This window comes from Natrix helvetica (assembly GCF_964273705.1).
Source record: "Natrix helvetica genome assembly, chromosome: 2".
In the NCBI taxonomy this organism is placed as follows: domain Eukaryota; kingdom Metazoa; phylum Chordata; class Lepidosauria; order Squamata; family Natricidae; genus Natrix; species Natrix helvetica.
The window spans coordinates 287,190,922-287,205,689 of NC_138552.1; the positions used below are offsets into that span (position 1 = coordinate 287,190,922).

Below are 14,768 nucleotides of genomic sequence, written 5' to 3' on the forward strand. Positions count from 1 at the left end.
CCCCATTGCATTTATGTTATCCTTCACCATCATCCATGAAGGAAAAGATACGGTGTTCTTGTCACCTGGCTCTTTAGGGATATAAAACAGGTTTGGGATTTTGTTTTGGTTGTCTTTCCCTTCCTTTTTAAAGATTTTTTTTTAATCCCAACTTTATTGCTTTTTTATAAACATCTCAAGGCAGCAAACTTGCCTAATACTATTTTCTCTTTATTTGCCACCACCACCACCATCCCGCCACAACGGCAGCCCTTTGAGGTGCGCTGAGTGGTTGGCTCAACGTCACCCGGCTGTCGTGCCTAAAATGGGACTAGAACTAGCAGTTAAATGATTACAAAAGGAATAATCTCACTAAATTCGAAGAATATTCTATAGTAATAAAGGAGACTTTGTTTTCTACTTTGTGTAAACCTCAAGGAGTGGCTGTCCTCACGGTAAGGTTGAACGGTATGTAAAAGCAGAGGCTTGCTCCTTCTTTAGGGAGAAGCTGAAGGGAGGTCCAATTTTACATGTTTTCTCCACCCTGCTTTAAGCATGTTCAAAACCACGCAAGTAAATTGCTCTATTTAGCAGAAAAATGAAAAGGAGGGAAGGGAAAACTTTATCTCTTATTTTGAGCTGTGATTTTTTGAGGGTTAATGCCACCTTGGATATCATAGGTTTCTCCTACAGAGAATGTTTGTTAAAGGAGGGAGGGGGGAAAGCCCAGCACAAACAATTCTGTGTCCACAAAATTAAAAGCCTGAGAGTGCACGAAAATAGGCACAGTCAATCAACCGAGGGGGAAAAAATATGCATCATTAAATGTTGCACAAATCAGGTATGAGCAAATAAAGGATTGGATATATTAGTTTCCTCTGAGTAACAAAGTATTTTTCGTTTGTTTGTTAGCCAAGCAAACATACAGAACAGATTGTACCTTACAAAGGATCCCACCAATTCATTATCCAGGAGTCATTGCAATCAATTATGTTCCTGGGACAAGTTGTAAGGCTACTTGGAGAAAGGATTGTCCGAGTGCAGATACAATGTCCCTGAGTGGTTAAATAGTCTCCGTCTAATTGTAAAAGGTTTCACCTGTCCAGTCATGTCCAACTCTAGGGGGCAGTGCTCACCTTTGTTTCTTTAGCAAGGGAGCCAGCGTTGTCCGAAGATGTTTCCATGGTCATGGGGCCGGCACGATTGTACACCGAGGCTCACAGAACGCTGCTACCCTCCCACTGAAGTGGTACCTTTTTATCTACTTGCATTTGTGTGTTTTTAGAACTGCTAAGTGGGCAGGAGCTGGGGCGAGGAACGGGAGCTCACCCTGTTTCGCAGCGCTCGGGTCTCAAACTCGGGCTGTCAGCATTCCAGCTGACAAATTCAGAGTCTTTAACCACTGAGCCATCGCGTACCCCCTCCCCAATTCTCCACATAAGAACATTAAAAAAAAGGCAATGCTCATCCATAATTCATGGGTGGGCAGCAGTGGTGAGGTTCAAATAATTTAACAGCCTTTAAATTAAGTTCTCTGCCCTAATGACCAGCTGCGTAGGCGTGACTCGGTGGTCATGTGACCATGTGAGTGCGGCCAACCCAACGTCACTCACATCGATGGGTACTTCACTTTACTGTTACAATGTAATAATACGGGTTAACTGGAGAGGCGGTTTCTGTAAGCAGGGCACTAAAGATTAGTCTAGAAACAACACCAGGATGTTTCCTTCCTGCCTTCCTTACAGGATTAGCCCTGTAAAGTGGAAAAAAAACAAAAAGGGATTTCTTCCAACAACCGGTTCTCCGAACTGCTTTGAAAGTAAGTTAACGACCGGTTCTCCCAAATAGGTGCGAACTGGCTGAATCCCACCACTGGACTGGGCAGCACTTCTGGAATCTCAAGAGCGGTAGAAGTTTGGGAAAAGCTGTCAGTTTGCTACCATGAAAGGAGTTTTATGTAGCCATTTTAATTTGCATTATTGGTACCTTAATTCAGTTTGCTTTTAATGAACACAACGGTAGAGAACACATTACATACCCTCCCGTACATAAATATACATATGCAGGTAGCATCTGTAGTCAGAAGTCTTGGTTGGAAGGAAATTTTGTTGATTGCCAAAACAATACTTGAGTCTTTGGAGGGATTTCCACAGATTTTGGTCTTGACCCAGGAAGTGTCTTTCAGTTGCATCCTGCTCAACTGCCTGTCCTTGCAGGTCCGTCCAGGGATCTCCAGCAAGAAAGGGTTGCCTGTGCAGCTTTCCTCATGGTGGGACTTGATTGCAAACCTTTTTTGACTCTCGAGGGTGTGAGTACCTGCCTCTTTTCGGAGAGTTGCTTCTTGGTTGCGTGTTGCAAATTTTGGGGTGGTCATGAGCTGTGGTAAACCTAAAGTACCATCCTAACTGTTGTAGACCCGAAGAATGGGAAAAAAAACCCTGAGTAGTTGAAAGCTTTTAAGGGTATTGAGGGAGATATTCCCAACTGATTTCAGGGCCTTTTTCTGCTCATCCTCAAGCAACGGAGGAAGTCATGGGTTTCAGAGACAGTGGGAAGTCATCCCAATTCAGACATTTCCTCCATTCAGAGGTAAAGGTTTCCCTTGCACATATGGGCTAGTCGTTCCCGACTCTAGGGGATGGTGCTCATCTCTGTTTCAAAGCTGACGAGCCAGCACTGTCCAAAGACGTCTCCGTGGTCATGTGGCCAGCATGACTCAACGCACAGAATGCTGTTACCTTCCCACCAAAGGTGGTCCCTATTTTTCTACTTGCATTTTTATGTGCTCACTCCAGTACTAGGGATTTGAACTGCCGACCTTTCTGATCGACAAGCTCAGCGTCTTAGCCACTGAGCCACCGCTTGCGTCCCTTTTACTGCGTCCCTTTCCTCCACTTACTGCAGTGTAAATATAAATAAAGCAAACTGGAGGGAATGGTAGAGAAACTGTTGGCTCTTGTTTTTAGAAACAGAGGACTATTTACATACAGGAAGACTAATGGATATGCTAAAGATTAGCCATTTACATACCCAGCAACACAGATAAGCTGTTATGTGTTTGCTTTGTTTCTAATCTTAGCTATGATTTTGATTAAAGAGTCATAGCCATAGCTCAGTGTGACCCAACTGAAGCAAACAGCATACTCCTTTGGTTAGAAAATTGGCAGTTTTTCCATTGAAGACTGGAGAGAGAGAAAGAATATGGCGGCAAATGCACTGGAGGAGTTATAAAAGAAACGACTGTGTCAGAGGTCTCCAACCTTGGCAAGTTTAAGACTTGTGGACTTCAACTCCCAGAATTCCTCAGTTGAAGTCCACAAGTCTTAAACTTGCCAAGGTTGGAGACCCCTGGACTATGGCACATTTATTAATAGCAAAAAGAAAGGAAAAATGCCCTCCCCTTTCACCCAGAATGGCAGTGTGCAACAGAACGATGCTTTCTTAAAAATAGAGTCCAGAAACGACAAGCAACACAATTGCAAGCAACGAAGGCACTGGAAATGCGCTGGTTCTGTTCCCAAAAGATGATTTGGTTGAAGTAAGCATTGTAGTCTTACGGACTGCGCTAGTGACTTTGCCGCTCTGCCGTGTGGTGGCATTTCCAGCCGTGATAGGATTCGAGGTCTGGTTTCTTATCGGTATGCTGGTGCTCCCGGTTGGCCTCGGTGTGCGGCCGCCATTCCCGGTTGTCGTCATAAATCCTTTGGTGGTGGGAACTGGTGGCACGCTGGGAGCAGCTGGGGACTTGCTGTTGGGGGCTTCAGAAAGAACCGTGACCTTGTCGATGGGGATTTTGGAAACGATTGTTTCATGAGAGGCTTTGGTGACAATGGTGGTGTTGCCCTTGGGAGCTTTGGTAACAGAGGTGACGTTGCTGTCCTTGGTGGTTTTAGGACCAGCGGTTTTGTCATCACCGGGAGCTTTGGTAACAGAGGTGACGTTGTTGTCTTTGGTGGTTTTAGGACCAGCGGTTTTGTCATCACCAGGAGCTTTGGTAACAGAGGTGACGTTGTTGTCTTTGGTGGTTTCAGGACCAGCGGTTTTGTCATCACCGGGAGCTTTGGTAACAGAGGTGACGTTGTTGTCTTTGGTGGTTTCAGGACCAGCGGTTTTGTCATCACCAGGAGCTTTGGTAACAGAGGTGACGTTGTTGTCCTTGGTGGTTTCAGGACCAGTGGTTTTGTCATCACCGGGAATTTTGGTAACAGAGGTGACGTTGCTGTCCTTGGTGGTTTCAGGACCAGTGGTTTTGTCATCACCGGGAGCTTTGGTAACAGAGGTGACATTGTCCTCAGGCGGTTTAGCAACAGATATGGTGTTATTGTGAGGCAGTTGTGGGCCAGAAGTTGCATTAACTTGGATAGAATTTTCTGCTTCTTGCGCATAGTTAATCCTGGCAAGCAGTAGAATCACGATGGAGTAGAGCTGGGGCTTCATTATGCACCTCTATGGTAGACATAAAATGGAAAGAACATTCACATCAGACTTTGTAGGACCAGCCCAACAATCCTATTTCTTTCCCAAAAAGTCAAATTCATGGGATTTTGCCTGAGCTTGATGTTACCTAGGTTCCCCATGCTACACAATTTCCTGATGTATCTGGCTTCCAGCCAAGGTTTCTTTCAATGTGGCCTGTAGCCTAACGGGCATTTTGTAGATTAAAAACTGAATTTATCCTTTGGATTGTTTTCCCAGCACCAGTCAGTGCTTAATAGTTACATAGAATAACAGAGTTGGAAGGGACCTTGGAGGTCTTCTAGTCCAACCCCCTGCTTAGGCAGGAAACCCTACACCGTTTCAGACAAATAATTCTCCAACATCTTCTTAAAAACATCCAGTTTTCGAGCATTCACAACTTCTGGAGGCAATTGTGCATGTCCATTTTATGCTCTTAATAAAACGTATAATCTAAAAGGATTAACACCCGTTGTTTCTGATGCTGTTTAGGGCTCAGCTAATACAGGTAGTCCTCGACTTCCAACAGTTTATTTAGTGATCGTTCAAAGTTACAACACCCCTGAAAAAAGTGACATGCTCATTTTTCACAGTTACAGCTTTTGCAGCATTCCTATGGTCATGCGATTAAAATTCAGATGATTGGCAACTGGTTCCTATTTATGACAGTTGCAGAGTCCCGGGGTCATTTGATCCACTTTCTGACAAGCAAAGTCAATGGGGAAACCAGATTCACTTAATAACCGGGTTACTAATGTAACCACTGCAGTGATTCACCTAACAAATGTGGCAAGAAATGTTGTAAAATGGAGCAAAAGTCACTTAACAATAGAAATGCTGGGCTGTATTGTGGTCGTAAGTCAAGAGCTCCCTATAAAAGGAAAAGCTGCATTGCAATGAAGTTGCCTTTTTCACTTTTCCAGCAAGAAGTGGATTGGCTCTTTATTGAACCTGGAAGTCCTAAAAAATACCATTTCTATATTAACTATTGTGAAGTATAAATGGATTTTTCTTCGTTTGTTTCCTAGCTCAACAGATGCCAAGCTGTCTATGATGATTATATTGTCCTTGATTTAAGGGGGGGGGGGGGGAATCCTCCCAGGTGTTCCTCAGACTTCCTAGGATTACAATTGCAACTCCCAGAATTCCCAGTGATAACAGATTAAATACAATACAGATTATCTCCTTTATTCCCCCTCTTTATTGGTATTATGATGATGATGGTTATCATGATTCTGTTGCTTTGCATGCACACTAAGAGCTTCTGCTCCAGAGATAAATTCCCTGCGTGCCCAATCACACTTGGCCAAATAAAATATTCTATTCAATTCATCAAAACTCTTTCTACTGTACTGGTGCAGTGGAAAGCATTTCCCCTTAGTTGGATTGATCCATTAGAAATTCCTGAGAATTGTATGGAGAGAATGCAAGTTAAGAATTTTGAGTTTTGCCCTTTTGGTTTGTGTGTGTTTATTCGTCTTTGGATGACCTATGAGATAAAAGCGCTCTTGCAGAGCACATCTGGTGAGACAGTTGTGGGTTGTTTTATGTTAGGCTGCAGTCTATTTAGAAAGATCATCAGATGTTTACCGAAATGTTCAATAGAAATCTGTGTCATTCTCTCAGGTGTCTCTGTCCCTTGTAAGTCAAAGTAAGGACAGACAGGACCATGTACGAATTTCTCTCTCCTTATGTGCTTCTCTGTTTGCAAGTTCAGATGTTTTAACAATTATTTTTCACAGAGATTGTTATACTGAACTGTGCTTTTTCCATTCTGTGCTCATTCTAAGATTTGTACGATCGTAGTGACTCTCATAGGTGGCCTTCCAGTAGAAGGATGCTAGTATTTTAAAGACAATAATACATTCACTTTTCATTCCTAGTGATGAAATCAAGCATGGTAGATATATTTAGAATAGAACAGAACAGAACAGAGTTGGAAGGGACCTTGGAGGTCTTCTAGTCCAACCCCCTGCCTAGACAGGAATCCCTACACCACTTCAGACAAATGGCTATCCAACATCTTCTTTAAAACTTCCAGTGTTGGAGCATTCACAACTTCTGGAGGCAAGTTGTTCCACTGATTAATTGTTCTAACTGTTAGGAAATTTCTCCTTAGTTCTAAGTTGCTTCTCTCCTTGATTAGTTTCCACCCATTGCTTCTTGTTCTACCCTCAGGTGCCTTGGAGAATAGTTTGACTCCCTCTTCTTTGTGGCAACCCCTGAGATATTGGAACACTGCTATCTTGTTTCCCCTGGTCCTTCTTTTCATTAAACTAGACATACCCAAGTCCCTGCGGGGATAGGGGGCGGTCTATAAATTTAATAAACCATTTAATAATAATACCCAGTTCCTGCAACCGTTCTTCATATGTTTTAACCTCCAGTCCCCTAATCATCTTTGTTGCTCTTCTCTGCACTCTTTCTAGAGTCTCCACATCTTTTTTTACATTGTGGCAACCAAATTTGGAGAACTGAACCTTGCTTGTCAGTTCTTAAGCATAGAACGCTGCTTTCTGTGCTACCAGAAATGCATCCATTTAGATCCGCGTTTCCCAACCTTGGCAACTTTAAGATGTATGGACTTCATCCCCCTGAATGTTCTCACTAGAGAATCCCAAGAGTTGGTCCACACATCTTTAAAAAACCATCACGGTTGAAAAACACTGATATAGATTAACATTCTCATTCTCCATACTGCTGCTTGTCAGCGTTACGTGGAAGTGGGCATCCAGAATTGAATAATTTGCGGCAGTTGGCAGATTCCCAATCCAAATTAAAGAAAAGCAGCAAACGCCTCTGTTAATCCATTCTAAAAACACGATGCTACAGAGGCAGGGCCCCTCTTCTGTCTTCTTATCAAATGGAAATTAAATATAAAGCACCTCTGTATTTGAAAGAAGCTAGATGGCCTGACCTTCTTACAGTCCAGCTTCTCCTCCAATATCCTCTGCTTTTGCCCATTGAGCAGAGCAACACACACAGGGAAGGGGAAAAGTTGCAAGACCTGCTGTCGAAAACCCGGATCGCTGTTTCTCCCACAAACATAAAATTGGGATCGAGGGGGTCCTTGGTGCTGTCCGAGCTTGGTTGTTTTCTTGCAGACATTTCATCAACCAAATTAGGTAACCTCAATCGTGCTAGCTAGCACCGAGGATGTTACCCAGTTTGGATAAGAAACACCTGCAGGAAAACGAAGTGGGCACCCTTCATTTCAACCCCTGAGCTACAAATATTTCCCTTTAAAATTAGGACCGCTCACTCCAAAGCCAACCACCCAGGCAAGGCAAAAACCTGTACCTGTTCTGCACCTGATAGCACCTGCACACATTGAGACAAAAAAACAAATACATAACCATCTAAACCACCAACACCAAACCTGCGATCCCTGTGTCCTTGGGATGAAGTGGGACAGCAGGCAAAAATCAAAGAAGGATCAATTATTACACAACTGTATGAAATTCCATACCTCTCTCTGCCTTCTCTTTGCCTTCTGAGTGTTGCCTTGGAGGATGGAAAGCCTTTCCTTAGTTTAACTACTATCCAGACTTCGAAATAGCTGTCCCAGAATATCAAGGGTGGCAATTTATGTCAGGAGTGATGTAAGCACCCAGCTAACAAAGGACTCATTTCCTTGTTTGCAAACCAAAATCCAAAGTCAATATTGTTTTAAATAGAAAGACTATCTATATGATTCGGGGAGTATTTTTAAAAATGTTCAAAGCACATTTAACCTCTACTGCTTACACAAGTAACAATGTGCCTCATAATCTAGAGCTGCTTTATTGGATGAATTGATGGATTAGCATTGAATGCCGCTGAACGAGATAAAGTCTCCCAGGAGAAATAAGCAACAGGGTTTTGATCGCGAGCATTGGTTAAAACTACAGATGGCTTAGGAGCATAACTACTTTTAGTGCTGACAGTCAAATGGTGCACTTTGTTATCTTTTGTAGTCTGAATAACAAAAATCCTTGATAATTCATTATGGTAGAGAGATCTCTTATAACCATGATGGGGAACCTATGGCACATGGCCCACAGGTGGCCCACAGATCTCTCTGCCATCACACCAGCCGTTGCCCCAGCCCAGCCGGCCAGCTCGTTTTTGGGTCTCTGCTGTGCATACGCATGCGACACACACACACACACCCCCGTGCTCCCTACCTCCCTGCATGTGGGGCCACCCCACACCCTATTTTGGGCCTGGAACGCCTCCTGCACCAACCTGGAAGCCAAAATAGGGCATGGGGGGCAGGGTGCACGCATGCACAGGAGGGGGGCTCTTTTGGCACGCGACAAAAAAAATAGCCATCACTGGCTTATAACATTAAGGCCACCCTACAGTGTTGATGGAGGAAACACTCCAGAAGATAGACTTAAGATACAGAAGGATCTTGACAAACTTGAACATTGGGCACTATCTAATAAAATGAAATTCAATGGTGAAAAGAATAAGGTTCTACATTTAGGCAAGAAAAACGAAATGCACAGGTACAGTATAGGTGATACCTTGCTCAGGAGTAGTAACTGTGAAAGGGATCTTGGAGTCCTAGTGGACAACCATTTAAATATGAGCCAGCCGTGTGCAGCAGCTGCCAAAAAAGCCAACACAGTTCTAGGCTGCATAAACAGAGGGATAGAATCAAGATCACGTGAAGTGTTAATACCACTTTATAAGACTCTAGAAAGAGTGCAGAGAAGAGCAACAAAGATGATTAGGGGACTGGAGACTAAAACATATGAAGAACGGTTGCAGGAACGGGGTATGTCTAGTTTAATGAAAAGAAGGACTAGGGGAGACATGATAGCATTGTTCCAATATCTCAGGGGTTGCCACAAAGAAGAGGGAGTCAAAATATTCTCCAAGGCACCTAGGGTAGAACAAGAAGCAATGGGTGGAAACTAATTAAGGAGAGAAGCAACTTAGAACTGAGGAGAAATTTTCTGACAGTTAGAACAATTAATCAGTGGAACAGAAGTTGCCTCCAGAAGTTGTGAATGCCCCAACACTGGAAGTCTTTAAGAAGATGCTGGATAGCCATTTGTCTGAAACGGTATAGGGTTTCCTGCCTAGGCAGGGGGTTGGACTAGAAGACCTCCAAGGTCCCTTCCAACTCTGCTATTGTATTGTATATAAAAACATTAACACAAATCTCAAAATAGGTATGATAACACTTAAAAAAAACAGAGCCACCCCTAATTTTTTTTTAAAGGTGAGGGAAATCCCAGCCCTGGAAGCTTTCACTGTTTCCTTTTGTACTGCAATACTCCATCTCGCAAAAAAGAAAAAAGAAAAAAAATCATTGTGGATCCTGCCCACCAAAAGGATCCCTCCCCAGCATTACATTCTAAACCTTTTTCAAAACATCCAAGTTTTAGGTGTGCATTCACTTCCTCTTTCTCTCTCTCTCTCTTTGACAGCTACTTGTTTTAGAAAGGAGCGTGGGTGGCGGTAAATTTGGTTGCCTCTGCCTTTTTTTTTTAAAGTAGCATGTGCCTCTTTTTCTTTGGTGTGAAAGGTTTTGACCTTTGTGGGGCAGCCCATGTGCGTTTTGCAGAAACGCAGGCCTTGGGCTGCTGATACGGTGAGACCAACATTTCCTGATTCTGCACTCTTTCTTTGGAACTCAACATTCAAAACTGAAAATGAACCGCTGGTAAATATTGCAGCTAATACGCTGGACATAATCAGGTTATACAACATATTCTACTGAAGGAAGTTGGCTATTGCTTTCACCTGTTTTTCCCTATTCTGTATGTACATGGAGCTTTGACAGGCTGGAAGAATCAGGGCCATATGTTAAGTTCCAATTAAGAAGATTTATTGCTCGCACTTACACGCAAGAATTTAGTCAACCTATCAGCAGAAATCTGGCACTAGGTAAGAGTCAACAGAACTCAAGGGAGGTTGGACTTCAATCTCTTGTGGCAATGTAAGAACTCCAGGCTGATTCCTCTCTTGACTCAACCCCCAGACTCTGCCTCTCCTTGTCTTATGGAAATGGGTTTGAAACCTTTAAATGATGACTTTTTGTATTCTGAACCTACTTGCTTTATATCACAGCAGATCAACCCATCATTCCTGTCCGTGATTCTTGGAGAACATTTGATTCAAGGAAGCCTCAAGCTAGCTGAGCTTTCACTAAACTGATGTCCCTAGACTGAGTGGGAATTTTGGGCCTTATAGTCAGAAGACATGTAGACGATACCAATATGGAGCTGGAGCATCAAAAAGCCATGAGTTCACATACGATGTGAGAGAAAAGGTGGCACAGGCTATACTGCCCAGTCACAAGGTTTGAATCTTGAGGCCCGCAGTGTGAGCTAGTGACATGTTTGTGATGGCGAACCTATGGCACACCTTTGCGGGCACGTGAGCCGTCACCCCAGCTCAGCTCCGCCGTGCATGCGTGCATGCCTCCCAGCAGCCAGCTGATTTTCGGGTCTCTGCCGTGCATACACGGCACATGGAGACGTGCATGCAGGTGGGCTCCCCCCTGTGGCCCATTTTTCATCCCGGGAGGCTGTAGGGAGGCCTAGGCCCAAAACGGGGGTGGGGGAGGGCGCATGTGCTGGGGGGAGGGACGCACGGGGGTGCTGCACGTGGCATTGCATTATGGATATGGGTACGCGCTGTCGCGCACGCAAATGCTTTCGGCACACGACAAAAAGGTTAGCCATCATTGTTGTAAGGTCATGGTAGATCCTAAAAGATGTTCAAAGTCCTAAAAGAGTCGTCTGTGGGAGGACAAATTTCCTTGAGAGGCACCTTAATCCCTGTGGCCAGTTTCCTGCGTTTCTATACAACAGGTGCTCCTAACCCAGCCATCTACTAACACGTCTCTGAAAGATTTGTAATAGATCTGTAAAACATTCTAGTTCAGGGGTCAGCAAACTGCGGCTCTGGAGCCGCATGTGGCTCTTTCTTCCCCCTGCTGCGGCTCCATCACCGGTCGACGCCACAATTTTGAGAGGAGCTTCCGGTGGGGGGTGGGGGGGAGAGAAGCACAGTGCACCAGAAGAAGACTCTATGGCAAGGGGAGGGTTTTCCAGTTGTCTCCACAATTGATAGGGCTTTCGGTTATGACAGGTAGAGGAAAAAGGACGCCGCTCTAGGAGGAGACTCTATGGTGGGGGAACTGAACTTCCGGTCAGCTCCAGAATTGAACAGGGGGCTTCCGGTTAGGACCTTTGTGGCTCCCGGTGTTTTCTCTTCTGTGGGAAACGGGTCCAAATGGCTCTTTGAGTGTTTAGGTTTAGGACTAGGGGTGATATGCTAGCAGTCCTCCAATACTTGAGGGGCTGCCACCAAGAAGAGAGGGGTCTATTCTCAAATGCACCTGTGGGGAGAATATGGAGTAACGGCTGGAAACTTGTTGAAGAGAGATGCAATCTAAAACTTAAAAGAGAAATTTCCTTTCAGTGAGAACAATTAATCAGTGAAGAGGTTCACCTCCAGAACTCGTGGGCAGGGGTGGGCTGTTGGGGGTTCGCAGGGGTTTGGGGGAACCTCTAGCTAAGATTCTGTGCAGTTCTGAGAACCCCCAAATCCCACTCCTGGCTGGCCCCGCCCCACTCACCCCTCCCAGGAGTCCCCTTGTGGCCCCTTTTGGATGCAGGTAAGTGCAGGGCACACACAGAGGCTCGGGGAGGGCGAGAAACAGGCCTCCCGGAAGTTCGGGAAATGGAAAATGAGCCCGTTTCTGGCCTCCAGAGGGCCTCCCGAACCTGGGGAGGCCATTTTTGTCCTCCCAGAAGCTCGGAGAAAGCCTCCGGAGCCCAGGGAGGGCAGAAATGACACCAACCCCCGCCATGGCGCAGGAGGCTGACCAGGCCACACCCACCCAGCAACCAGGCAGAGAACCCCTTCTCGGGGGTGCTCCTTTATTGGAGGTCTTTGAGAAGAGACTACATAGTCACTTGTCTGGAATAGTATACGGTTTCCTGCTTGAGCAGGTGGTTGGACTAGAAGACCTCTGAAGTCTTTTCCAACTCTGTTCTTCTGTATTCAGTTAAATAAACATCACTCCCTTCTCATCAAGATACCGCTCCAAAATGCAAGAAACCAGAAGGTAATTGATGAAAAGGCCTCTTTGAAAAATAATCTTTTGAACGTGAACACGTAAAAATCAAGAAAAGAAAAACACCCGATGCAATGGGGATTATACACCCAAAAGCCCTCTCAAACGTTCTGTCTTCATCATTTATAGAAAGCCAATAATTTCTAGAAAGCCAGTTTCTAGGTTGATGGTGCCAGCCTAATGTCCCGAGGCTGTTTCGTAATGAGAGGCGGCCGCCAAACAAGACTGCCCCTTTGCCCCAGCTCTCCGGGGAAAGTTGGCAGCAAGTCCACATTGGCCGAATTCAGTGGCTGCTTCTTTGTGGAGACGGCAGTCCTGTAAGTGCCAAGCCTGAGGATATTTTTAAGTCAAAACCAGCACTTTGAATTCCATCCGGACAGTTCATGGTGAAAAATTGCAGCACCACCCATAAAACACTGTAGTTCTCAATGTGTAATGTTGATTAATTGATACCTGCATAGGATCCTGAAATTTGGATTCTCTTCCCCCTGCCTTTCTTTGTGGCTGCCGGCATCCTCCTCCTCCTCTTCTTTGGAAATCCTATCAGAAAATGAGCAGAAATGTCAAAGAATTAAAAGCACAAGAAATACTCGGCTAAGATGGCAAATGGTTCCTCCTGGATGAGAGTTACCGTATTTTTCAGAGTATAAGATGCACCTTTTCCCCCCCAAAAAAGAGGGTGAAAATCTGGGTGCGTCTTATACACTGAATACAGCATTTTTGGTCTACTGAAACCCCGCCCCCTTTGCAAAAATGGACATGCAGAAGGTTTGAGAGGCTTGCAAAGTGTTCCTGGGGGCTAGGGAGGGCAAAAACGAGCCAACAAGCCCCCATACCAGTACGGTAGCTGCGCCTCCTGACTACTACCGGTACGGCTGTACCAGGCTGTACCGGCCGGAACCCACCACTGGTGTATGTGTGTGTGTGTGTGTTGCACCTGCATCTTATTTTTACTTTGTCTTTCTGGTCTTGGCATAGGTGAGTTACACCAGGCCCCTTGGGCTGTTCCTTTCCCTGAGCTGACCCCATTGCAACTGGTCTTAACGAAATTGGCATGCGGCCTTTCTCTAGCGATGCACCGAGCTTGTCAATTCTCCTGCCGCCTTCATTGTTTTGCCATTCTGCTCCCTTTGATCCACAGTGGTGGGGGAAAATATATGCTTTTCTAATGAGGAGCAGCCCTCCGTTTTTTCCTGAATCCTCTTGCTTCGGGTAACCATGGAAATGGCTGCTGCAGTATGTAACCTGTTGGGGAAGCTGCAGAGGAGGAGTAGGCAGTTGTGCCAATCCTGCCCCTCTACCTTTTGCATCCAGCTCTGGAAATTTACATTCGGGTCAGGGAGCTGCCGTCCGCAGACTCTCCGAAGGGAAATGGGACTTGGATTCCTTTGCAGCCTTCATTGCTTGGACGCTGCCATCTTTGGCAACGACAGTAGGGATGAAAAGAGAGCAGAACCACAATAATTGCTCGGTGGGGCAGGATCCTCACTGTATTCACCATGTAGGAACTTCCTGCAGCTTCTCTGTTCTTCAGCAACTCAGTGTTTCTCAACCTGGACCACTTTAAGGCAGGTGGACTCCAACACCCAGAATACCCCAGCCAGCTGGCTTGGGGTATTCTGGGAGTTGAAGTCCGCCTGCCTTAAAGTGAGAAACATTGCAGCAGCTGCATCTTGTAAGCATTTTGTGGCCCTTCCTAACTTCCTGCCCGCATATCAATTATAGGCAGTCCTCGACTTACAACCATTCATTTAGTGACTGCTCAGAATTCAGTGGCACTGAGGGAAAAAAAGGTGACCTACAACCGGTCCTCTTACTTGTGTGCAGAGAAGAGGAACAAAGATGATTAGGGGAATGGAAGCTGAAATATATGAAGAACAGTTGCAGGAACTGGGTATGTCTAGTTTAATGAAAAGAAGGACTAGGGGAGACATGATAGCAGTGTTCCAATATCTCAGGGATTGCCACAAAGAAGAGGGAGTCAAGCTATTCTCCAAGGCATCTGAGGGCAGGACAGGAAGCAATGTCTGGAAACTAATCAAGGAGAGAAGCAACCTAGAATCAAGGAGAAATTTCATGACAATTAACAATCAGTGGAACAACTTGCCTCCAGAAGTTGTGAATGCTCCAACACTGGAAGTTTTTAAGAAGATGTTGCATATCCATTTGTCTGAAATGGTGTAGGGTTTGCTGCCTAAGCAAGGGTTGGACTAGAAGACCTCCAAGGTCCCTTCCAACTCTTTTATTCTAT

At 45.1% G+C, this 14,768-nt stretch overlaps 2 protein-coding genes across 3 annotated transcripts in view; one reads left to right on the forward strand and one right to left on the reverse strand.

Annotated features, from left to right (window-relative positions):
• Positions 1-14,768, forward strand: part of NF1 (neurofibromin 1) — a 287,036-nt gene that overhangs the window by 155,211 nt on the left and 117,057 nt on the right. The window lies entirely within an intron of this gene.
• On the reverse strand, positions 3,336-8,260 carry LOC309388212 (uncharacterized protein). Its single transcript, XM_081945349.1, has 2 exons — positions 7,904-8,260; positions 3,336-4,425 (listed from the first exon to the last, which is right to left on the reverse strand). Exon 2 carries the CDS (start codon positions 4,414-4,416, stop codon positions 3,421-3,423), a length of 996 nt encoding a protein of 331 aa, XP_081801475.1. The 5' UTR covers positions 4,417-4,425; positions 7,904-8,260; the 3' UTR covers positions 3,336-3,420.